The 26,037-nt window shown below is 37.6% G+C and overlaps 1 protein-coding gene across 1 annotated transcript in view; it reads right to left on the bottom strand.

Annotated features, from left to right (window-relative positions):
• The window catches only part of VWA8 (von Willebrand factor A domain containing 8), a 196,884-nt gene that overhangs the window by 112,382 nt on the left and 58,465 nt on the right, over nt 1-26,037 (bottom strand). Inside the window, exons 14-20 of the mRNA XM_054190234.1 lie at nt 25,205-25,318; nt 16,373-16,541; nt 15,949-16,026; nt 12,527-12,642; nt 11,540-11,646; nt 9,418-9,524; nt 5,162-5,233 (exon numbers count right to left, since the gene is read on the bottom strand). Coding sequence (XP_054046209.1) covers nt 5,162-5,233; nt 9,418-9,524; nt 11,540-11,646; nt 12,527-12,642; nt 15,949-16,026; nt 16,373-16,541; nt 25,205-25,318 — 763 coding nt within the window. The remainder of the gene's footprint in view (nt 1-5,161; nt 5,234-9,417; nt 9,525-11,539; nt 11,647-12,526; nt 12,643-15,948; nt 16,027-16,372; nt 16,542-25,204; nt 25,319-26,037) is intronic.

The following is a 26,037-nucleotide window of genomic DNA, read 5'->3' as shown; positions in this document are numbered from 1 at the left end:
CACAACGTAGAACTCCAGCATCCATTAAGTCTTAATAATAATTGCCAAAGAGAATAAATATATTATTTGTTGTCTTTTTAAAAAAAAACCCCACACAACAGTAGCTCTTCCTTATTAAGTAATTTACATAAAAGCAGGATGGATACTGGGAATACAAGTATTTCGTAATCAAGGGTAGATCAGCGAGTACAAAATACTTAGAAATAGCTGTAAAGGTTGCCAACGAAGAAAACTACAAGACAAAACAGAAACTGAGAATTCTGGAAAAACAAGCAAAAAGACAACAAATAGGGAATAGCCCGGATGAACATGAGGTTGTCCCAACAGTATACTACATTTCCTCTGTCCGCTCTTCAGGAAGATTAATAAAGAGAATGTTCCTCATAATTTTGGTAACGTTAATATGGCACGGACAGCAATGTCCACTCAACCACTTTTGATTGCTATGCTCTATACTTTGAAAATGGTATAAAGCCTGTAACAGATGACCTAAGTGTAGAAGGCCAAGCACTGTGTGCCAAAGCCGACAGGGTACAGTCAAGCAGAGGAGCACCCGCTGACTGAAACGCACCTAAGAATATTATTGGCTGTACATATTGAAATTTGAATCAAAATGAAACACGTGTACCATTTAAAAGACACATTATGGAACGGATAAGGGCAAGTGAAGCATTAATGATGACAGGGACAGGGATCATATGCCATTCTCAAGGCACAGCAGAACTCCTGGACCTGGTACAAGCTGCATCTGTCCTGCTGCTTTAGATAACTCCTGATAGATCATGGTAGAAGTGTATTTTAAATATATTTATACACTATATTCATTGTATTATTGTAATATTGTATTGTAATATTTGTAGCTATGTCATATTTATACAGTGAATGAAAATAGAATGAAAAAAGCAAAATGAACACTACTTGTCATTAAATACTTCCTGTATGCTAACTGTGGCCTAAACCCAGAAATGTTCAGGATTCGTTGCTACAACAGAACCTCTTTGATTTATGAAATCAGCTATCTGAACAGCTCATACTACAAATCATGGCAACAAAATAATAACAAATAAAAAACTTAAATTTTGTTTAGCATGTTGTTAGGTGTTTTAGAACTTCAGGGCTATAAAATAATTCAGAAGTGACAAGGCTGTGAGCCCTCTCTCTCTCTCTCCAGAAAGCCACAAATCCCTTAAACTATGAATATTTTGTTTGATATCTTCAAAACCAGATGATGTTTGCCAAGACTTCACCTATGACCAATAAAGGTGAAAGAATCCAACAGCTCTCTTTAGACACCTTCCAAATGCAACAATTTGGGAAATGTTATGTGTAAAATTTAAAATTGCGAGAAAAAAATGAAAGTGTTTCAGCCACTGCTATTTTTCAAGTTTTTCCACATAAACAAATTCTGTTTATTAGCGTAGTTTCTCTGCTGTTTGTCAAAGACAGGAAATTCAAGGAGACATTAAAAGATACCAAGTAGTGGCCAATCCACAAACTTTCACAAAGACACAGCCTAAAAATTTTCCTTGGTAATAAGAATAAATACTCCAGTCTGTCTCATGAAACTGGGGAGCAGCTGTAAGAACTATATGTAATGACTAAATAAACAGTCACTGCAAAGTTTGGAATAAGTGACCTTCACTAAACAGGACTCTTGCTGTTGCTTGCCTGTTGCTTTGAGAATAATAAATACCTGCTTACTCTCAGCCAAGGAAAAAGCTACTTTATAGCTGCTTTGAGAAGCTATAGATGGTCATACATAGTTTCATTTGCACTTAGTCTACAGGCTCATTCAGGAAGCAATATCAGAAGCCGTATAGAAAGCATTGGCATTTCTTTGAATTGGAAGCTATTTCATAGCTGAAAATTCATATCTATCCCCTGCCTTTTCCAAGGGCCCAAAGAAACCTGTTTGCTTATAGATGAAATGGGAGCAGATTCCAGTTAGCACACAAAATAAATCAACAACCAATGTAAAATATTTACACGAAGCCATATTTCACATGATACATTTATGCTGTGAAATCCTGGGCTAATCCATAGCCATATAAGCTCCAGGGAGCACACGTGAATGAAGTGGGTTATAAAGTAGTTCACTTCAGAAACTGAACACTTCTAAAGATATCTGTTGGTATCTAACACTTATCTTCAAATTTCCTTCAGCTTCATTAAGAAAGCCAGTCCCTAACACCCACCAACATAATTTAATTCTAATTTATTGAATTTCAAATACTAATTGTCAAAGTTCATATCTTGAAAACAATCTTGGTAAGAAGACTCTCATCAGACAGCTCTTAACTAAAAAGAATATACAAAAGAGACGACCTTTACAGACTTTCAAATAAAGAGAGAGGTCTTAAGCTAACAGGAATTTTATGTGTGTACACGTGTTATGAAAACGAAAGAGGCAAAAGAGGAAAATCACATTCAGTCAACCAAGCAAAACCAAACCCAGTCTCTAAAAGAAAGACTACAGGTCAAGCCTTGCGCATTGAATCACAGTTGAACAGACGTACTCACTTACATAGTCATCATTTTGATGGACCTAATTATGGTCTAGGTATATGCCAACTCATTTAAATATCTAGGAAATGACACAGATGATGTTAGTCATATATTTTTAAATACCCAGGTTCAGAGTATTTGAATTGTCAGTTATTCCATGATTCACTCATTCACCAACAAGAAGTACAACAGAAAGAAACCCAAAACAGCACTTCGTATCTCCACACAAAAACATTTTCTATTTCTTCCAAATGAGAAACATGGGTCCACACTGATATATATATCAAGGAAACATAAAACCCTACCTTCTTATTACTGACTGAACTGTTAAAGTAACTGAGCAGCAAAAAAATCCTATTTCTTAATAATTTTTACAAAAAGAGGATGAAAACTCTAATAACTTCAAGGGGAAGGTATTTGCACATACAGCATGAAAGCATATGGATGTAATACAGTTGCTTTTAAAGTACTTGAACAGGATTCATCAAACACTACGGAAATTTACAGCAATATATTTCAGAAATTAGCCAAGCAATTTCAAAATGGTTAAAAGATCACCCCTGAGAAATCAAGGATGATTGATGTGGTCCTAAAAGACTGCAGAATGGCAAATACAGTGCTCAAATTTAAAAATAGTATTTCAAAAAGAAAAGGCCAGCTGGCTTTTTCTTAAGTCACACATAAAAACAACGGAACAAATTAGTAAAGAGTAAACGTGGAAGTACTCAGAAATATGTTAGCAATTAAAAAACAAAACCTGTAAGTATTACTGATTTGACAAAGAGAAATCACAGCAAATCAAATGATTTTCCAGCTTAGCGGTTCAGCTGAGCTGATGTCTAGAATCAAAGCAGTATGTTCCAATACCTCAACCCAGCTAGATCTTTTAACACTGTCTTCAATTAAGAGTTTCATAAGCCTGGAGAAAATGTGGCACATATTAAAATATTAAGGATAAGTATATCACTGCCTTATACCGTAAAAATCCTACTTGCATAGTCTTCAAAACTTTTTTGGCAAATTGGTAGAACATATGAAGCATGTGTCCAGGCCCTGAGTGTATCACCAGGCTCTGCAAGCTCTTCCCCTGACCTAGTGTTTTACTTGCCTGTGTTGAAGGTCAGCTCTGACATGGTGCTGCTGCCTCATGGGGGTCCCCTTTGCCCCCATGGCTTGGGAGCTGCATTTACACTCAGGCCCTTTCCTGGGTTCCTTCTCAACCTACACCGTTGGCGATGCTGTGCCTGGCCCCTTGCTGACCCCAGCCTGGACCTGCTGACTTGAGTTCCTAGCTTGACCTCAGACCTGCCTCATCACCACAGACCTGTCTGGAAGCCACTGGGCACTTTGCTGACCATGGCTGCGGTTCTCAGACCTGCTCGTCTTCTTGGAAACTGTGGCACTGCGAACCTTCTCATTAAGGACACTGTCCCTGCCTCCATTCCCTTGTGGAGCAGCCCACTCCTGCTATTCCCTGACAGCAAGTCCTGCAGGCAATCTGTACTATATATTTTCAATACCAACTTGGAAGCTGGCATACAGAGCACTGTTTATGAAACAGAATAAATAGATCTTACTTAATTTATGAAAAAGATTCATTTCTATTTACGAATAGATGAAACCTTTAGGGAGAAGCTGGCATCATTCAGCAGAAGTCTAAAGAGGTTTCAAGTATGTCTTTGTAAATTCAAGCTGTTAGCAAGGACTCCAAATAGATGAGACTGTATATAACTACACATTATAATTTTAATGCATATTAATAACAATTAGCATTTTATATTCCTTGCCATGTATGTTAGTCCATTAGTGTTTTGTGTTAGACTTTTTCCAAAGGCTATTGCAAAACATGAAGAGAAACATCTGCTCGAAAATTATCGTACCCTTGCTAAGGGAAAGCTAAACTAAAGGGAGATTACTTTACGAGGGAAAAAACAACCTGGTAGCTTGGAAGTATAACTTTCCTGAACACTTCAAACATACAGAAATAATAAGAAAAGCTCTCTTTTTTTTTCCAGCGCTAACTGGCAAAGCGTATAATTCTGTTTAAGTCACCTAACAGTTCCAGTAATAGTGTAAGGTGGTTCTGAAGAACAGATTTTGAAACATACCCAATTGGAGAACATCTGCCCACACCTCATCCTGGGGAACCTACAAACTGCTAGAAGGTGTCATGAAACAGCAACGACTAACTAAAAGAACACAAGAGCCCCCGTGACCTCACCAATAAAGTCTCCATCAACAAAGACACTTGCCAAAGAATAAAGCTAATGTGTATCTCTTTTAGAGAAAACTAACATTTTGCTATCAATAAATAAGATTTAGATAATACTTATGTGTCCGCCTCTTACCTACCAGGGGAGATTTTAAAGGAGAGGTCTCATACATAGCCATGAAGGATAACCAAACCATTAACTGAAGAACTTGTTACTCTGACAGCAATGTAAAAAAAATTTAAGGCATTTACATTTTCCACAGATATGTGCCCATAAAACCCATGGACACTAGTAGATTAAAAAAAAAAATAAAAAAAATAAAAAAACAGCTCAAATACTTCTATAGTAAAAACGAATGCAATTTCAATGAAGCAAAACAAAGATTTAATGTAATTTTTAAATGATGATTTTGTTCCATGCATTGTAAGAGATGTTTAACTCACCTGATTGCCAACTAAAAGAAGATGTTCTCCCAGCAGAAAGTCCTTCAGCATGTCTTCCATTACCATCATGTGCTAGAGAAACAAAAATACAATTTTCACCCCTGTTTTTATACTCTCAAGTTTATGCATTCACTAATGATAGTGGTACAACAGCAACTTTACTTTCAGGATTTGGGGCCAAAATTTTTTGGACTTTATACTTACAGCTATTTATTTCATTGCAAGAGTCTCTCAGCCAATAATAGCAGAGCCAATCTACCCAGTGACTAAAACAATGAAACAAAAATACTAACTCTCCTTATGTATTTCCTCTGCTCAACTGATTGTGGGTGTCTGATTTCCCTAAATGTATTTAATTCTCTGTAATCACTCCTAAAGCATTTCCTTTTAGCCTAGTTGAATGCTTGTCACCTAGAGTGTAAGAACTTTCATTAATATGTGTACGACAATTTTCCAGCAATTGTACTGGGAGGAAGCAAAATGTATCCTGGTAGAACTTTACAGAAACCAAACAGAGGGAATAAAAAGCAGCTGACATTAATATATAAATTACACACATTTATTTTATTCAAGGTCAAATGCCAGGTCTACCTCAATGATAAATACACTTTCCTATTCTAATTAAACTTCAGGGCTCAGTGTTGGGACCATTTCTGTTTAACATCTTTATTGATGACCTTGATAAGGACATAGAGTGGATCATCAACAAGTCTGCAGATGACACGAAGCTAAGCGGGAGTGTTGATCTACATGAGGATAGGGAGGCTCTACAGAGAGACTTGGATAGATTGGACCGATGGGCCAACGCTAATGGAATGTGCTTCAACAAGGCCAAGTGCTGGGTCCTGCACTTGGGCCACAACAACCCCATGCATCGCTACAGGCTTGGGGAAGTGTGGCTGGAGAGCTTCCTGGCAGAAAAGGACCTGGGGGTTCTAATTGACAAGCGGCTGAACATGAGCCAGCAGTGTGCCCAGGTGGCCAAGAAAGCCAATGGCATCCTGGCTTGTATTAGAAATAGTGTGACCAGCAGAAGGAGGGAGGTGATTGTCCCCCTGTACTCAGCACTGGTGAGGCCACACCTTGAGTATTGTGTCCAGTTCTCGGTACCTCAATATGAGAGAGATATCGAGGTGCTGGAGCGAGTGCAGAGGAGGGCAACGAAGCTGGTGAAGGGCCTGGAGAATAAATCTTATGAGGAGCGATTGGAGGAGCTGGGACTGTTTAGTTTGAGGAAGAGGAGGCTGAGGGGACACCTCATCGTTCTCTACAACTACTTGAAAGGACACTGTAGAGAGATTGGTGCTGGTCTCTTCTCACAGGTCATTAGCGATAGAACAAGAGGGAATGGGTTCAAGCTGCAACAGGGCAGGTTTAGGCTGGACATTAGGAAAAAATTCTTCATAGAAAGAGTGGTCAGACACTGGAACAGGCTGCCCAGGGAGGTGGTGGAGTCACCATCCCTGCATGTGTTTAAGACTCGTTTAGATGTGGTGTTAAGGGATATGGTGTAAGGGAGAACTTTGTAGAATGGGGCTGATGGTTGGACTTGATGATCCCAAGGGTCTTTTCCAACCTAAATGATTCTATGATTCTATGATTCTTTTTTTAAAGGAAAATAAGGAGGAAAATGCAAGCTCAAGTCTAAAAGTGTTTATTATGTTTCTTACAACTTCTAAATTAGACTGTCTAATTGAAGCCAAAGTACTTGAGGTATATTTTATATATATCCAGTATCATAAAAGGTAACATACAATGTACGTCATTTAACCTTATCTTGCTTCTCACAAATAATTTGTTTAAAAGGATCAAAAGGATTTAAGGATAATGTAGCAATGCAGACTACTTTACTCGCAATACAGTCATGTATATTTCTCCACTGTATCTAGTAAAAATAGGTCATCTGTAAGTAGGTCAGACAACCTACTTAGAGAAATGAATGCTTGCCTTTAGATAAACATACGTATTTTTTTGCCTTATCATCTCATCTCTAGCAATTTATTTAAACAACCAAAAAAAATCAGTAGCTTGCCTATAATTTCTAAGCACAGAAATGCTCAGTTTCTAACAGTGTGAAAGATGTTTTATGTTTCCAAATCTCTCCAGAACAGAGGCTGGGGGTGGGGGAAGAAACTCTTGTAAACGCAGCTTAATACCACAAAATCCTACCCAGGCATGCCAAAAGACTACTGAATACTCAATACACAACTTAAGGAGAGGACTTCAAGGCAAATGACTATATTTTCTGGCATGCGTATGCACTGGAAATTGATAAGTTATGAGAAGAGCTTTGACCAGATACAGCGTAAATTCTGGTAAGTCAGTTTTTACCACGCACTCTGATCACATTTTTCATTTTCTTGCTAAGGCATGAATGCTTCCTTCTGATTACTTCTTTTTTTTTTTTTTTTTATGAAAAATTGCACAAATATGTGTACATTATAGTTCCCCTGCATAACAGCCTTCCCACAAGAGATACTATGTATCAATACTTTTTTTTTTTTTTTCACCAGGACCTAAATTAACATTGTATTGGGATGCACACAGACATTTTAGATTAATTACTTACACAAAGGACTCGTAAGTAGACACATCAATATCATGCCAACGTTATCCATGCACGTTCCCCAAAGCCTGGCCTGAAAGTGGCATTTGGCAATTTGGCATATCACCTAAAAATTATTTCCATCCCTGTGCCACTTGTGGCGAACAAGAAACGTCTCAAGACCAAACACAGGGAGGCAAAATTATGTATTTCATTACATTGTGCAGCACTGCAAAGGGCTGAGGATATATTTTTTTCTCTGTTTTGGTTTATTTCTGTAGTTTTTAGATACCAGAGAGGAAGTATTGCACTCGACTCATAAATCAAATTTGTTCTCCAGCAGGTTTTGCTAAACGATCATTACAGCACTTGAATGATCAAATTACAAACCAGCAATATTGTAAATAAAGTAGAATTCATTTAGAAGTGGGAATAGCTATCCTGACTGGTACTTGGTGCTTTTTTCCTTCAGAATGCATAGCTACTGGGGACAGATACAGAGCAGTTCCTTCTCTGCAGCATTTTTAATAGAAGTTGCCTAAATAAGAGAGATGCGTAATATCTGAGCACAGGTTGTGTACAGGTTTCTGAAGCTATAAGCAAGAAGGTGGGAAAAGCAATGCAGGTAGAAGTCCTAGCAAGACTCAGGATTTCATTTCCAACAGACCCAAATTAAGTACTTTACCAAAATGGCAACACGGAACAAAATCTCACAGGAAATGTTAGTGGGGAAGATGAAGACGACTGTCATCTGTTCCCCTTGCACGGCCTGTCATCACCTTCAGTAGGTGATACCCCTGTAGCATAGTCTTTCTGTGGAGAAATTGCAAGCGAGGGAGGAAAAAAAAAAAAAAGAGTAGGAAAGGAAAAGTAAGCAAACCCACACCAGGCCCCCTAAAAGAAAAATATTTCACAAGATCACGCTATCAGTGTTGCCTTTCAGAGGCAAAATATTCTAAAGGTAACTTAGAGGGTAATCCTTCTGCTAAGAATACTCATGTCTGACAGTTTTGAGGCTTCCACACTAGATGGAGAAGAAAGTTGCAGTACACCTACCTCTAAAAAAGGGGTGGGGGGAAATAAATAAAAACCAAAAAACCTCCCCAGTCACCAAGCCCTTCCCTTTCATTGTGTTCACTAATTACTCTTACTTTTCACTACTGCGAACTAATTAACACTAATAAGACCAATGACTAATTAGTGAGCTAAACTAATTAAAAGAAATAATTAATAACCAATTAACTAATAACTAACTAACCACTCTTCGCCTTGCTTTTATTAGAATTAACTCTGCATGTTTGAAAAGGCAGGTACAACTTCATGCGACAAGCTTGTAAAACAGTCTCAGGATGGAATCAATAATCCAGCCCTAAGAGTTGGTCAGTCCAGGAGCAGCCAAAAACAACAACAAAAAAAGTCACTCAACACAACATCTGATCAAATAATTCCAAATAGAATTCAGTTTCAGTCACTGTTACTTCATATTTTAAGAATGTTCAACAGCATTGTCACAATCTCTTCACAAAAGGATGGCAAAGACACATCTGAAATGAGCATCAAATCCTGTGAGAAAAATTTTTACCCTAAAGAAACTTCTTCAGAAATATACCCTTAAAATTTAATTAGCACATTATTTAATATATGTGAGCATGCACATTAGCAAACCTTCAACAAGCTTTTTATACCTCAAAAGCCAAAGATTTGTACTTACTTGCCGATTTTCATAAAACAAAACATCAGGCACTTTCATTTTCTCGGTTGAGTTATAAATTGGCATCGTCACAGACCCTATCTTCAGAATCCCATTGTTTATTTCACCTAGACGTTTTTCAGGAAACAAGCAAACGCATTACTTAGAGCGTCCTCTGAGCAGACAGGCAATCAATCCCCAACATCTGCAAGTGACAATTTACAAATTTTAACAAGGCCGTGGGCTGCAGTAAATGGTTTCTATCTAAAGAAGGAGAACGCTTGAAAAAGCGTCTGTTAAAAAGAGGTTGCATTACCATGAATTTGAATTGCAAAGAAGTCTATTACAATAAGTGATGAACAGGTGATCTTATGGGAAAAGCACCATAAGAAACACTAGCAGTTGTGACCGCTGCCTTGGTTTAATTCCATACTCTCATTTTATTATTGGAATATCACTAATTAGGCTACATTTCCTCAACCCAGAAGTTTTCTCACTCTCATTCTCCCTGTTCCCTCTCCCTGTCCCACTGGGGAGTGGGGTGCAGAGGGGAGGGAGTGGCTGTGTGGGTGCTCAGCTGGGAGCTGGGGCCAACCCACGACAACAGGATAGAATCACCTTTGATCCTCCCTTTCAGCGCTGCATTTTTGCTCAAATGGGTTAATGTCAGAACATGGACATATTGTACAATTTGGTGAAAACTGGCTAAATTTGCACTCATTGAAATAACCTTAAACTGCAGCTCTGAGAGAAAATGTAAACTAGAAAAAATTCTTAGATGAAAAGAACCATAAATTCTGTCCTTAGGAAAATAACAACTAAGTGTAATCAACAATATTGTCCAATAAAAACAGTAATAATTTTTTGCCACTAATTTATTAATCTGGTATGGTGTAAAGCTGAAAATAGCCTAATTTCTAGATGGATGTTTTTAGTTGTTCACCTATTATTCTAGATGACTCTATGGCACAAAACAGAGAAACACAAAGAAAATTCAAGGGATGTATCGAGATAAAAACCAGAATTGTAAGCAGGCAGCATCACACAACTGGCAAGAGTTCAAATTATTGTATATATATAATTTTTATATATTCAAAAAATGCAAATACAGACATGCAAATACACAGATGGGTGCATATGTATGTGTGTGTCTATATGTATATACACATACATATGCCTGCGCATATATATTATACCGTAATACATACATCAATATATTTGTATTTATGTGGATGTTTTTATATATACACACACACAAATAAAATCTATAAAACCAGAATCCATGCTAATTAAAGCCAAAGATGTGTTTATTACTGCAAAGATCTAACAGTAAAAACACAGAAGTCAAATACATCACAAAAGAGAGAATAAGCACACAGAAGAATGATAGCAGAGCTAACATGGGTGAAGAAGAGTAAAGGAAAAGTTTAGTGAATGGAAAAATGGAAAATTGCTTAAAGTCTGCCGCATGACAGAGTACAGGAAAAGATATACAGCTAGCATGAAGACCAGGGGGTCATGCAGGAATGAGAAAGCGTGAGAAAAATGGCAGAAGCAGAAATATATCCGCAGCACTGAAGGCTACTGCAAACAAGAACAAGTTGGATGAGGTCAAGAAACAATGACCAGCTTGATAAAAGTGACATATAACAACCACAGCAATTTAAAGAGAATAAAAAGAAGGGAAATTTTACAAGAGCCTCAAAGAGAAAAGGTTGGTTTTAACAGTGGAGAGAAAGAAGCAATGGTAAAAAACAGAACAGAGAAATATTAAGATCAAACCAAGGCTGTAACTGTACAGAAGAGTAGTTACCAGTGATGACAGAGAAAAAAATAAAAAAAACCACCAAAACCCAAAACAACCACAACCCAAAACAGTCCAAAAAAGCCTGAGGCCATGGATCTTATAGACTGGGAAGCACTTAAACATGATGGAGAACAAAATTCCATGAGCTGGGAATACAAAATACAATACAAAAGTATCAACATACTGAGAGCAACACTGTATTCTGCCAGAATACAGTCAAAGGGATATAACTGGAGCAAACTACGTTTAGTTTTGAGGATAATTAATACATGTTTATATGCCCAACTGTCTTACTAACATTCATGAAGAGCAGGACAAAAGATGGCAGAAGCTTACATGTGTAATCCTTTTCCTCTAGTTTCTTCATGTCATCTGGACTTGACTCAATACGAGAATCCTGCAGATTTTTATGTAAAGCTGATCTGGCGAGGTTTGGTAAAAACCTAAATAAAGAAAAATAATAGGGAGGTTGCATTTTAAGGAATGTTAAAAAAAAAGTTTTCAGTATTTTCTGTAACCTAAAATCAGTATAAGCTTTACTTAGACCTCCAAACCCTGAATGTCTATTCCCATCCCGCTCAAATAGTCTTCAACATTTACCTATTCCCAAGGAGAGAAACTGAGCTTCTTCCATAGGCAATGAACTACATTTGTTGCTGTGCGCTCACTTTAAAAGGCTTCAGTGTTATCAAATATTGCAACAGGGTTGTAACGTAGCATGGATTAGGACTGGAAGTATGTGATGCCCACGTTCCACTGCCAGTAAGAGCTACAATAGAAACAATGATTTTTCGGAAATACCTTTTCTCTTGACTCAGTTCACTTTGCCCCCAGGTTCCAAAGAGAAAAAGTGAGCTCTGAGGTGTCTAGAACTAGGCCCTTTCAGTTTTCCAAACAAGTACAATTTGCTTTCTTTTGAAAACAAAACAAAATAAAACGAAACCAAACCAAAAAAACCCTAGATGTCATGACTTTTTTAGATACAGCTTTTAGAACTGAAACCAAGCCTCCACCAAACATCTAGTTGTACTAAACATTAATATAACTCAGCTTTGAGTGTTTTGAGACAGTGAAGTAATGCTGATAACGGTGACCTAATTTATATAACGTAATGAAATATCTTCAGAAAGATGTGAAGAGTGCGAAGTAATTTGTACTTAACCCCTAGGTTTGAGAATACCACAGAAATACTCCTAAAGAAATGACAGACTTTAAGGAGTAAGACAGCAATTGTATGATCTACTAAAATGCATTAAATGCTATCTTGCATGTTAGCAACTGGCCAAGAAGCTCTTGAACTTCCACCGAAACTAGCACTTCTACCTGGAAAGGCAGGCTTTGTTAACAGCATAGTAAAGGCTTTCATCTGGATGTTGTGACAGTCGACGACAAATTCGCAACAGTTGTCGAGTAGATAAAGACGAAGCCAGTGACTGTGCCTGTCAAAAAATACAAGGTAGTTTGATTATCTGATCTCTGGGACTGGATCTCAGGGATTTAAACTGAACAAGTCAGCAGAAAAAAGTAATCCGAAAGGACTTATTTCAACTTTTCTCCTAATTCATAGGTGCTTTCTGCCTTCTATACCAGCTTGTGCTTTTTAATCCGCAAGCTTGTAATTCTGTACTTGTTGCAGTAATTCACTGCCATGGAAATCATGATGTCATCAAAAGATTAGCCTTATGATTTCACTTGATAAGCAACAGGAAGAAAAATGTGCTGATAACTGAATTTTATTTGCCATGTAAAACCTAACACTAAAAAATATTAACAATAACAAGGAGGTTAGCCACTGTAAAAGGAGCAATGTCCTAAAAACTCGTCTGCCCTTCATGAACTCAAAATCTGAGCTCCACATGTAATGCTCTGGCAAAAGGGTCTGGCAGGATTCTTGGATGTATAAACAAGACAACATTGGGCAGCAGTATGGAGATTGTATCACCTCTGCACACGCCTTCTGGGCGGGCCGTTACTGGAACACTCTGTCCTTTTCTGTTATCCACATGTTAAAATAAATGCTAAAAACTGGACATGATTCAGCAAAGAGTTACAAAAATGATTCAACGCCTGGAAAAGCAGTCCTCAAACAAATACAGCAAAATTTAAAAAACAAACAAGCAAACAAAACCCTGAAACAAGTGACCACGTCTTTAAGGAAAGATATAAAGACTGAGAAAGAAATCATTCTATAATTATATCTACCGGATGAATGTATCTAATACAAATAGGTTCCTTATTTTAGCAGGAAACACACAACAATGAGTGTGATCTGATAAGTCACACCATGCTTTGCCTGGGTCAAGTGAAATATTTTAATCAGGTAATTTTGAAATGTTTTGTTCTGGTTCATACAAATGATTTCTAACTGCATTACAATTATCTTAATATATTATGCTGTTTCAATTGGAAAAAAAATCCTGAAATTTGACATGCAGGGAGAAAAATAGAGAAAAGCAACACTTCATGAATTTCAGAGCCTTTTTTCCCCCCTTAAGAATTTTTAAGCACAAGAAATGTCTTAACATCAATTCTTTCCCCTGGAAAGCTGCAGTTTTAACAAACAGGCATTAATATTTGTTTTAAAAAAAAAATCATTCTATGAAATTGTACAAAACTTTTCTCAAATGCCGAGAAAGCAAAGGATACTACCTGTAGCATAGCTCTGAGCAATGAGCAAGAATGGTTTAGATTGGGCTAACTGCAAAGTTAACTACTTCTGCTCCTCCTGCTTTCATTGACCGAAGACTGTGAAGCATCTTCTGAACCATCATAGTTTACCACCCGGCATTATGGACACTGTGACATAAATGATGGCATTTCAGGTGTCATTTCAAGACCTACTCAGCCATGTGTGAAGCACGGGCAAGGGAGAGAGGCAAGTGCTGTATCCTTGTTATCCCTGCCCACTAGTCAGGACCCTCGCTCACTTTGGAGATTATATTCTCTTTCCAAAAGTATCTTGAACAGGTGTAATGCTCCCAGGTAGAGCAAGCTTTGGCAGGGAAGCAATCCTCTTAAGTCACAACCTATGGAACTGCACTGATGGAGAATGGCAGCTGGGCACAGTAACTGAGGCAGTGTATTTCATATATTGTACCACCTTGACAAGTCCAATCTCTCAGGACACGGGCATTTTAAAGTCTAAATTATACATAACATCAGATCCTGCACTGAAATAAATAAGCATAGAGGTTAGGGCCACAGAGGAAAAACTGTATCACATCTTCTGAATATTTGCAACTGGCAGTTAAAGTTTTGGGACCAAAATTTCCTCTTTTGTCTTACCTGGTTTGTTTTTTTATATTTAATATTGAACAACTGTAAACTCAAAATTGGGTTAGGACAGTCTTTGTAATATATATCTATGAGGCATCTAATTCAACAGGATCTTGATTGTGGTCTCTAGATTCTATTGTAAATCAAGCAAACAATTACAATGACGCAGACAACGCCCACAGGCTGAATAGTCTACAGGTATTCTTCTATTGTTAACAAAATCACTTTAAACAATGGTTAATATTTCAGGATTATCTCTGGCAGAGGCTTACTTACTCAGGCAACTCTATAAATAGCCTGACATACCTAAGGCACACAATTCAGCTCTCCGCACGGGCGTGCTATTCCCAACATGTTTCATGTCACTCCTGATCTACAAGAAGCCTCCCTCAGTCCGTGCTGTGACTCACTTCTTATCCAACATCATGTACTTCATTTAGATATTTCACTATGCTATAGACATCCATATATTTGGAAAGGATTTTTGTAATGCTCTGTTCAGGCATGGTACGTCTCCAAGTATTCAAAACCAATACATTTCTACATTAGGTATAGGAAGCTAAATAGATAATAATAGCAAGGCTGTCCCAAAGGTGTACCTAAAAATCAGCCTTTTTACGACTTTTTTTTTAAGCTCAGAAGAGCATAACAGCCTCTCTCAGCTTCTTAAATAGTAATACTGTAAAAACCATTACCCGTATTAAAGTCATGAAGACTAAGAACGGATTACATTTGCATACCAGTTGAACTGCTGGATTCCACTAAAAATGTTTTACATTTTAGTTACATTAAAAACATCCAGTGCTTTAGTTGCCATAGCAATAAATTCTTTTTCTTTTCACTGTGATTTGACTGTATCTTTTTAAAGAATTTTGTGGTTACTATGTCAGCAAAACTTATTTTTCTTGACAACACTGCTTTAATAGAATAGCCTGTAGCAGTAACACAGCCAGCAGTTCTGGAGTTTTCCCTTTTCTTCTTTGCTGTTGCCCGTTGGCATTTTATAATGGCTAGGTACTTCCCATTGCCCAAAAAACCCCAATAATTTCAGCTATCAAAGTTCCAATGACTAAAGCGAAGTAACCAAAAACTATTTGGATGCATGTGATCATATCCATACCTATTCAAAAGGCACCTCAAGCATGTTTCACTGTGAGCCGTGTATCCAAACCCACCGACAACATGTGCACCGTTCTGCCTGACTTTTCTGGGATTTGGGCAATTTCCTAAAAGCTTTATTCATGCAGATTCTAAAAACGTCCATCATAAATCAAAAAAAGTTTACAGTATGTGGTGCAGTAATCGCCAGTAATAATTTTCTGGGGCTAGTTTTCCAATCACGCAGCCTTTGAAATAACACTATAGCTTAGCATGCTTCACCCAGCCTTTGTTAAAACAAACAGTCACAGTAGGAGAAAGTAAATTTAGAAAAAAAAGAAAAAAAAAAAAAAAAAAAAGAAAGGGCTCACTGTAGCATCATTTGTCTCCCGAAGCTTATGCGTTAATGACAATAACTGCTCCACAGCAACGCTGGGTACATTTGGAATCTGCTCGAAAGAAAAACAGTATTAATCTTACTGCAAGATATGCAAGTTCCATATACAGTTACGCCCAGATGCAATGAGCATACAGTTGCTGAAGTTGCTTTATGTCAACCAAAAAGGAATACAGTTTTGACAAAAGCATTTTTCTATTACAGCACCATTTAATATCACAATAAGAATACTAATTTATAACAATGCTATTAAAAGATAAGCAGATACACTGCTTTTATAAGCTTTGAAAATGAAGACATTTACACTACACTGCAATAGCAAAATATTGTTTATGTAGTAAATAATCACATTTAGTTAGCAACAGTCAATAACTGCCTAAAATACTGAAGATAGTTACCATTTCTTTAATAACTTGAATTTCTTCACTCTTGCTTAAAGATCGAACATTATGGAAAAGAAACAGCGTCAGAAACTCTGGACCCAGCCATTGTTGGGTACTACTTCCAATGACGGGAGGTTCTGCTAAGACCACTATTCTGAAAGAAGGATGGATCGGAAAGATAGACCTGCAAAAAAAGTTTAACAATACATTACCTGGCTTAAGCAGTGAAAATCAAATTTAATTTTTACAATACATGAAAAAAGAATTAAATTATTTTACTGAATCATATCACAGTCTATTCAAATCATTTGCAATGCAACATGATTTTTTAAAAGACAAAGACTGGATAATGTGACATGCAATTTTATACATTTACGATTTCTTTTATGCTCAGAAGGCTACCCAAGTCTCCTCTTCTCATCTGCAACAGGACCTGCGTGCCTCCAGATGAACAAACACCGGGAACAAAGCTACAGTGTACTGCATTTCATGTCTGAAATGGACCCATCTGATGGACTTATACAAGTGCTTTACCGAAAGCAGGATGTCTCACAGGCAAATCAGGGAGAGAACCAGATCTACCAGAGCTGCAGTAATGAGTAACTTCTTTTACTCAATTAGACTGACAGAAAGGGTCATCCCATAGAGGAGACTGGCCTAGATACCATGAAGAGCTGGATTTAGTAACAGTTTAGGAACATTCCCCATACTGATGCTCTTTGTGGCCCTTGGAAAATCAACTGGGGTGAGATTAATATGCCTAACTTCATAATATTTCTGAAAGTTAGACCAAACCAGTCACCTCACCCTTGGCTTGTTTTAGAGTCATCATGGGGAGACAGGTCCCTCCAACGTCATTAAAATCTTATAAGAACTTGAGAAATGCCCTACTGAGTCCTTGAATCCACCCATCTAGCTACATGTTCTGCCTCTGATTATGACAGCTGGAGATACTCCTTGGGGAAAGCACCTCAGCCTGGCCACTACCAGTAGTGTGTCCCCCTCACACTCTCCCAGCATCCACAATCGTACCTTCAAGGATATTGGAGGGTAGATCTCTATTTGCTTTAATGTCGGTCTACCCACAAATTTGTCTAAATGCTTTCTCAACTTCTTCATTCTATGTGCCTCCACAACTTCCTGTGGCAACACATTCACTGTTCATTGGTGTAAAAGGTATTTTTATTATTTTTTTTTTTTAAAATCTTTACAAAACTGACATGCTAGCTTCAGTGTCCCTTAGTTCACACTGCTTGTGTTACAGGACTTGGTAACGAACAAACAGTTTCTTAGATACCTGTCTATTTGATTCCACTGGAGATAATGGGAGCTTACTGTAATCAATACAAACTAAAATATACGTTTTTAGATGTGTGTGTTAGGGCAGTAGAACACCACTGCCTCGGTTTTGGGTATCTTTGCCCTCTTCACGTCTTTTGTCTCCCTTATCTATGTAATGTCACATCTTCTGACTGGGAATTCATTAGTCCTCATCAATCAGCACAATTGCATGATCTCTAAAAGCAGCAGAAATAACAGACAGTAACAAGTCAGACACAAAAGCCAGTCAAATTGTGCAAGGAGGGTCTGTTTTCAACAATTAATTTCACAGTACTCTTATTAAAATAGGAGATGTTAATTTGGAAAAAGCAAGTGAAATTTAATTAGACAGCTTATATTACTAGATATGCCTGTTATCATGTCATTTTCCATATAAATTACTACATTTGAAATCAGAATACTTGGAGGTAAGTATTCTTCCTGGGTAAAGTGAGGGGGGAAACAATGACATAGGCAAGAAAATCTGAAGACAGAATATGACCATTAAACATAAATTAACAAATCTACTGCATAGTTGGCTCATCTGTTCATCAGAACAATAAACCTGTGATACAACAGAGCGATTATAGCAGTCTCTTGTATCAAAGCAAACACAGTGGGGTGGCATGAGTTATTCTCAGCTGAAAGTCATAAGCCTAGAAGCTACTCCCTGATTGATAAAAATAGAAATAGATGTCTGGAAACATCACATGAAAGAGGAACCAATGGGAATGTCACTGTCACTAAGCATAAAAGAAGGTCAGGGAACATTACCCAATCTTATTATAGGAGAAAACATTTCCTAGATAGGATGAATACACGTACTTCCAGACTCACCTCCTACTCACCATTACTAAGAAGGAAAATAGCCCTGCTCCAGTAGTCCGCCAAATTCGAAGGACCAACTCTGGTCCTTCTGTAATACCATAAGAAAACACTAGAAGCACGTCAGCTTTCCCCACTAATGGGAACACATTTCTCTTGTACCACCTCCATGTCACTGCCTAACTTGAAGGGCACGGTGGGGACAGCCAGGGAAGGCATGGGGAGAGGTGGGAGGAGAGGAGATGCAAAGTCAGGGCAAGGTAACTTGGTGATACCAGTTAAAGTCACTGACTTACTCTCTAGACTTGGACGTACCACAACATCACTGCTGTAGGTTTCCAGTTTGTAAACATGAATAAAACTATTTGGCTACTTCAAAAGCCTATTGTTTGGACTGATGTTTGCAATGCTGAAAATGTCAAGCTAAGCATATTATTAAAACAAATGCCACAAATGACTCAATCCTGCAATGCTCTGGAAGTTCCCAGCCTCCATCGGCGCAACTGAAGTGCTTCAAAGTTGCTCCATCGTATTACAGATCGAGTCTCCAAAGGAATATAATATGAAGCTCCTACACGGAGCTACATTTTATAAAAAAGAAATCCTTTACATCTTGTATTCTTTGCAGATGAAGGCCAAGTAAGCGTACCTTGTTAAATCTCAACACTTTTTAAATTAATGAGCCTCAAACACACTGGGAAGATTTGGTGTTAGTTGATTAACACAGAGTCTCTATCCTTGTCTCTATTAAATGTTTACTGACAACACAGATAGCAGAGCACCCTCCTAATAACATGCATGTCCTTCTTTTGACATCAGTGTTTAATTCCAACCAAGGATTACTGTCACTGCTTGCAAGAGGAAGATCAGAACACAGTCTGTTCAGGGTGATTTTAAAGAAAGATTTTCTTGTTATTGACACATGGTTCTGATTAATTGAAGCTTCTCCTAAAAAAAGCAGAATGGCATTCCTAATGCCACCTTGCAAAACCAAACTATTTTTTGTTGTCTCTTTCTGTAACATGATTTAATACATCTCATCATTTTCTATCAAATTTTATGAGTTGGGAATTGTTATAATACTAGACCACAGTGACCTATTGTTGTTTTCTTGCTGTTTTTCCTTAAATTTCACCACAGTCTAAAATTAACAGACCACAACAAAAAATGAAGTAAAAGCTAGAAAATGTAAGCAATTAAAAACTTTTATTGCTTGCTAAATTCACTCCTTGCCACATTTTATATTTGTCTCGTCTACTGTGTGTTCCCTTTCAGTCTAATCGCATGGAAAATAATCCACTGTCTGCAGGGCATTAAAACCACCCATGCATTATGAGTGACTTCTTTTAGCTTTTGAACAATCCTATTATATACCTACTTCCAGATTTTCCTATAATAGATGCCTTTCTGCTCACCACACCGAGGACTTATCATCTCTGCGTGTGTGTGCATGAGCTGTGGGGGGAGACAGCCAGCAAAACAAGTTAAAATACAGCATCATAAGACAAACCACCACTTCACTGCTTGTCTTACAAAGGCTGTGTGCTACCTTTACAGTATCTGTCTCAGTGAAGTAATGGATGATTACAGAAGATATTCTATGCAGAGATCTGGGATATGCACCGTACTTCAACGCACTTTCTCTTAATCTCTGAACCTGTTCATGACAATGAATCATACAATCATTAAATGAATAAGGAATCAGCAGCTATAAATTCCTTCTATGTAAAAGATCTTTAAGGACCATCTGTCACTTTCTCAAGGGCACCTTTTTTTTTAATTCTTCCTCAGACTCATAAACAAAAATACTTAGTTTCCTCAAATGAGTGAATGCCATCTTACTATGACTGTTTGCTAACTTAAGTCCACAGCCAAAGTGGCACAAGAAAGAATAGATGAAAAAGCACTCTGTGACCACTGCTAGTTACCTTGCAGCTTACAGGCTTTCAGCACACCAAGGAGTATCCCAAAATCTCACAAAGGCAAACGTACTGCTTGCACTTGTCAGTCCTGACCGAGCTATTGCACCCATCAGGCTTAAGCCCTTCTCAGAAAAATGCTAGTAGACACGACATATGTAAAAATGTAATGAAATAATAGTGAACATATAACTCAATGACAACAATTAACATCATTTAAAATAAGAATATATTTTATTGGCTCTTGCAAAAGTAATAAAAGAAGTTGTTCAAAAATATAATTTACGAAGAATACTGTTTTAACCTGCAAAACTGGAAAACAATCTGAATTTCCTCTTTGTCCAGCACTGCTAACAACACTGCCATGGTTTAAGCACGTTCACATTCTCTACTGTAATACTGTTTGCATTCATATACAGAGGCATGTGATTTCTTTAGGTCAATGTGATCTGAAATATCATCACTTTATTTAAAAAAAACCCAACCAGCCCTTGATTTATCAGGGTTGGAAATCAAGTGATGGATTGTGCATTATTCTCCCTTCTGTTCTACTACATATATGAGTATTATTATTGTTGAAGCACTAAAAATTAAAGGCACTAAAACTGTGAAAAAGTATTTCTTTTTTTTAATATCAAATATTTTCATAAAGCAGCATGAAAACTTAGTACAAAATATGTCTTGCTTGTCTGAAGAAGAGATTCCCTAAAGTTTCTCCATTAATATCTCAAATTTTTACCTTAGAAATGGGAAAAGTCATTAGGTTTGTCAAATCCTCTTACAAACACAGACTAAAAATGTTTACACAAGTTTTGGCTCATTTGGTTAGGAATAGTGTTCCTTTTCTCTAGAACAGATTTAAATGGAAATCCTGTTTTAAAATTCCATTCACAAAGTACCGAGTCCAAGCAGCCTACTAAAAAGCATCATCAGTTGTTCTTTTCCATTATGAAAGACATATTTGTATTTATGTAACTTTCAACAGCATCTGGCCACCTCATTAGCGAGTCTTAAATTTCGGGAACGGGGAGCAGCAGTGAGTTATCTCGTATTTATGAACGATTAGAAGTAGCACAGGAGACAGAAACTGCAAACTATACTACAAATAGTCACTAGAATGAAGAACATTCATGCACAGCAAAGCTGACCTGAATGGGGGGAAAAGAAGTATGTGCTTCATGTTCTCAGTTTCTCTTACCTATGGCAGTAAGGTATCAGCTCTTCTCCATCACAGCTGCCTTCCAGCCTCCAGCTATTGCTTTTTCCGAAATCGTTAAGGTGGCCCTGCCCTCTCCTAATCTAATGATTTCCTAATGAAGATTTTGGCTTCTTTCTTTCAAATTCTAGTCCTTCAGAAATACTCTTTCTTCGCTTGATCTTACACCCCCTCTGTTTATGACTATTTTCAGCTACTTCATTTAGGTCTTGTCTGACTGCTTAGACATTTAAAACTCCGTCATGCACTTTCAATGAATCATTGATGTGTCTCTTGGTATGTTTTTTCCTCTTCCACTGTTTCGCATGAGAACTACATTAGTACATGAGATCAGGTAGATAATAAAAAGGTTAGTAACAAAATAAAAGTTACTTTTGTAACTGTACAGTATATATTCTATGTACCATATTTAAAATATGTATATTGATTCCCAATATACAAATGAGAATCGAGGCCTCAGACTGAATGAGTGAGATGGGAGCAGGGGGCAGGGGGGACAGAGAATAATGTCCTGATTCAAACAACATTTGAAACCACCTTCCCTAGGGAACTTCCTTACTGGAAAAGTAATCTTAATGTGTCACTCAGCAAACATTCGAGGTTCAGGCACAGTAGAACTGTGTACATTCTGCTGGCCTGGCAAAGAGCAACTGTACTGAAATTATTTTAGTCAAATCCAGTAAATCAGGATAAGTAAAGCTCTCTTTTCATCTTTCTCTAACATCAGAAATGTAGCTAAGGCCACTAGCCACAGCCATTGACACACAATAAAAGACGTCATATTTCTCATCGATATGGAAAGCACCTCCCAATCACAATTTAGAAGTAAGAATTTGCCCAGCCGATCTGCTAATAAATTCAAGGTACAACGTATACTCTATAATATCTCCACAAGGCAAATCTTTTGTGGGCAAATGAGGGATGGTTAGCACCATCCTGCTTTCTTAGGCTGTGATTAAATCAGCTGTCGGTACCTAGATATCGTTTGATGAAAAGGTGTCTGGAGAGAAAAGCTAATTCTGCACATCCATTCTGCACCACTGGAAGGTACGGAAGCTTGCAGTGACAGGTAACTGCTGCCGAAAAGGACGAGTAGCAGGGAGGAATGCAGTCCTGGAATCAAAGAGCAACTATTGACATCGTGTCTTGGAGCCAGTGAAAGGTAGTGATGTTTGCAGAACACGTAAGGGACCAAAACCAAGGTGATGTCCTGGAACACCTTCAGTTCCTCCAGGGCTGATAAGAACAGTGTCCTCTCTACAGAGGAGTGGTTCACTGATGCCAAAGAAGCCCATAGCCAAAACCAAAGAAGCAGATTCATGTTTGCATTACTTTACCCTGGCTTCTTTCGAATAAGTTAATACAGGAGAAAGGCGAACAAGGGCCAGACTGAATGTTTCACCCAGGAGAAGGTGGGATTCTCAGCGCAATGGACTTCAGCTAATTCAGTACAAAAAATTTTCATCTGTATCTAAGATGGTGCTAAATGGTCACACTGTGGTTCCAGATGCAAGAATGCCTATATAGTGGGGTTTCTGTTTGTTGTTTTGAAGATCAAGTACTAATCCAAAATGTATTCCTGTCTAAGACAACAGATACCCCACACTTATGAATTAGAGGGTGAAAGCTAACTGTCAGTCCAGTAGATCAATTAGGGCTTAACGATTCACACTATACTCTGTTGCAAAATATTAAGGTGGCTAGGTAAAAGCAGTAAATTGAGATCTGAAGGAAAGGGGACACCCTTCTGAGGGAAGGCAAAGACTTTCGGAGCCTCCAAAGCAGTCAAAAAGCAATGCACAATTACCACCGAACAGTGGAACCATAAGGTTACTCAGTGACACCAAAGGGAAGGAAAATGTGCACAGAGGTGGCACGGTAAGATGATGGGTCTGCAGAACAGTCATTAAAGACAGCTTGGACAGTTCTCGTGGTCTAACAGATAACGAAGGTTATAAGGGAGTCCACTGCCAAAACACCCATAGTTAGAACAAACAGGGAGACATGGAATCCACACAGAAAGCTATATTCTTGTGGGAGAGATCTGATCCGGGAAGAGAGGCAGTACTGAAGATGAACATGTGATGAATTTTCCAGGTTTCTGAAGTATATTGGCATGGACTAGAGGGTACCATGCAGTAAGCAAAACAGCACAGCCACTGTCATTCTGCCTGAATGCACCTGGGGCAAGACCATGAACACAGAGCAGGGAGAAGGAGACTCACACAATAACTAGATGTATTTTTGAAGTACAAAATCCAGTGCAAGGTTGGGATATAATCCAAGATGGATCCTTGGAGCTTTTTCACTTCTCTTTTCAAAGTCTGGGCTTAAAATCCTGATAAACAGAACACTTCCCTGATACACAGTTCTACACTCAAATAAAACAAATGCAGGAAATGCCCATCTAGCTGGGTGTACAGCCTCAGCAGTGTGGATACACTTTGCAACAAGTAGGCTTAGATTACACCACAAAAAAATCAAAATAAATACTATGGAAGACTTAAAATGAAGTTTGTTTTGTTGTTGGGTTTGTTTTGGTGTTTTTTTTGAAAAAAAAACCAAAACCACATCACAGTATTTTTGGATCAAAAGGGAACCAGAAATAACAAAACAACCAAGCAGTGAAAGAAAAACAGCTTTTTTAATGGGTAGACTATGAAGGAGGTCAAAGGAAAAAAAAAATGTATGCAGTTAGACAACTCAAAGAAATGGGGTGGCACATCATGAATGCATCCCCTCTGTAACCGATAAGGCCTCTTCAAAGTCTGGGCACACGCACACCCTGCAGTGTAAATATGAGCACAGACATCTAATATAAAACTTCAACTGTTTTTTCAGAGGTTAGAGCCATTTAAGAATCACCCTATATTTAGCTCCTCACATATTACTGAATATTAGATGGCAGTTGTTTTGACATACACTCAATATCCCTCCCATTAATTAAAACTGGTCATCAGTGTTTTGCTATGTATCAAGTATGGCCATCAGAGGACTAGAAAACATTTCTATCTGTGGAATGTTTCTAGCAGACAAGTGGAAGTGAAGAAACAAAAAGAATAAGCATAATGGGTCCCAACCCATCCTTAGGATTTCCTGCCCCATATTACTTGTAAATTAGCTACCAGCTTTCTAGCTAATGAGGCAAAAGAAAGTAACAAGTTGTATTTAACTTCAATTTAGCTTTATTTTCCTAACACTCTTAATTAAAATGTTCCAACGTTAAATATTATATACCTCTATATCTATGTTTTTATGTACTTGTAATTTCTGTTCAATTTCTGACTCCTTCAGTTAAACGACATTGAATGTTTTCCTTTTAGTTTGAGCACTCTAAACAGGATATAATTTCCTCATGCCACAAAAAGAGAAAAGCTCAGGAGGAAACTGACATTTAAAATATGTTTCTCTTAGCGATTAGAAGGTATCAATTTAATAGGGAAGCATTTTGCATGATGCTTATGTAAAAAAAAAAAAGCAACCAACCAACCAAACACAAAAAAGGAGATCAAGTTCCTTATAAGATGAAATGATGTTTGCATTATATAGTGGTAGCTGACACTTTACCTTTCCTGTAGTTGCTCATCAGCGATTTGTAATTCTTCTTTTAAGTTTTGGTACCTATCTTCCCTTAACAATCTGGTGCCGTCATAGAGGGTCAGCTCTCGGTCGTGTATTAGTCTGTTTGAAAATAAAGAATAAGCTTTATCCAGCGTTTGATTGCTTTTAAAAATACTTATACAACTAATGCTTTTTTCAAAAGCTACCTCAGTCAACACAGGTCATCGTAATAAGAAAAAGATATACCAATTTAAGATGCATCCAGGGGTGGAGGTAAAATAATGTGCATAACTAAACAGTTTCAGCGCATAGTCAGTCAGTCAACTTCGTTTAAATAGATATGGGAAGAAAATGAAAAAGAAAAAATTCCGTCTTACCAGTAGAGTGTGCATAAATGGCATGAAACAGCCATTTTTTTATACTTGTACCAAGTACTATACTTCTGTTTTGTTTCTTGAAGCAGTATATTTCAGTTAGTTTTAATGATCAGTATATGTACAGACCCAGATTTTATTTTTTAATGCAGAAGTTGATTAGATATAATGCATGCACAGAAGAAAAATCAGAAGGCAAAGCTAAACTTTTAAAAAGGGGAAAAAAAACATGGGAAGCGTAATTCTCTCTTCTGCCCTTCTGTGTATATATATAATAAAAGATGGCACAAAATGTTTCTGCTACAACCTGCTTTTGAAGTTGGTGATGTCCTTTAAGTTTGCAAAAGGCAAATGAAATAGCAGAAAAATTTCTCCTGACAGTACAGATTATTAACATAGTATTTGCTATTACAACTTCTGTTCTGCTGTTTATTTTTTATTGAATTATGAAATAATGTTTAGAAA

This window comes from Rissa tridactyla, chromosome 1, assembly GCF_028500815.1.
Source record: "Rissa tridactyla isolate bRisTri1 chromosome 1, bRisTri1.patW.cur.20221130, whole genome shotgun sequence".
NCBI classification, from domain to species: Eukaryota; Metazoa; Chordata; class Aves; order Charadriiformes; family Laridae; genus Rissa; species Rissa tridactyla.
The sequence above is the reverse complement of the archived record's forward strand: the minus strand, read 5'-3'. Positions and strand labels throughout refer to the sequence as shown.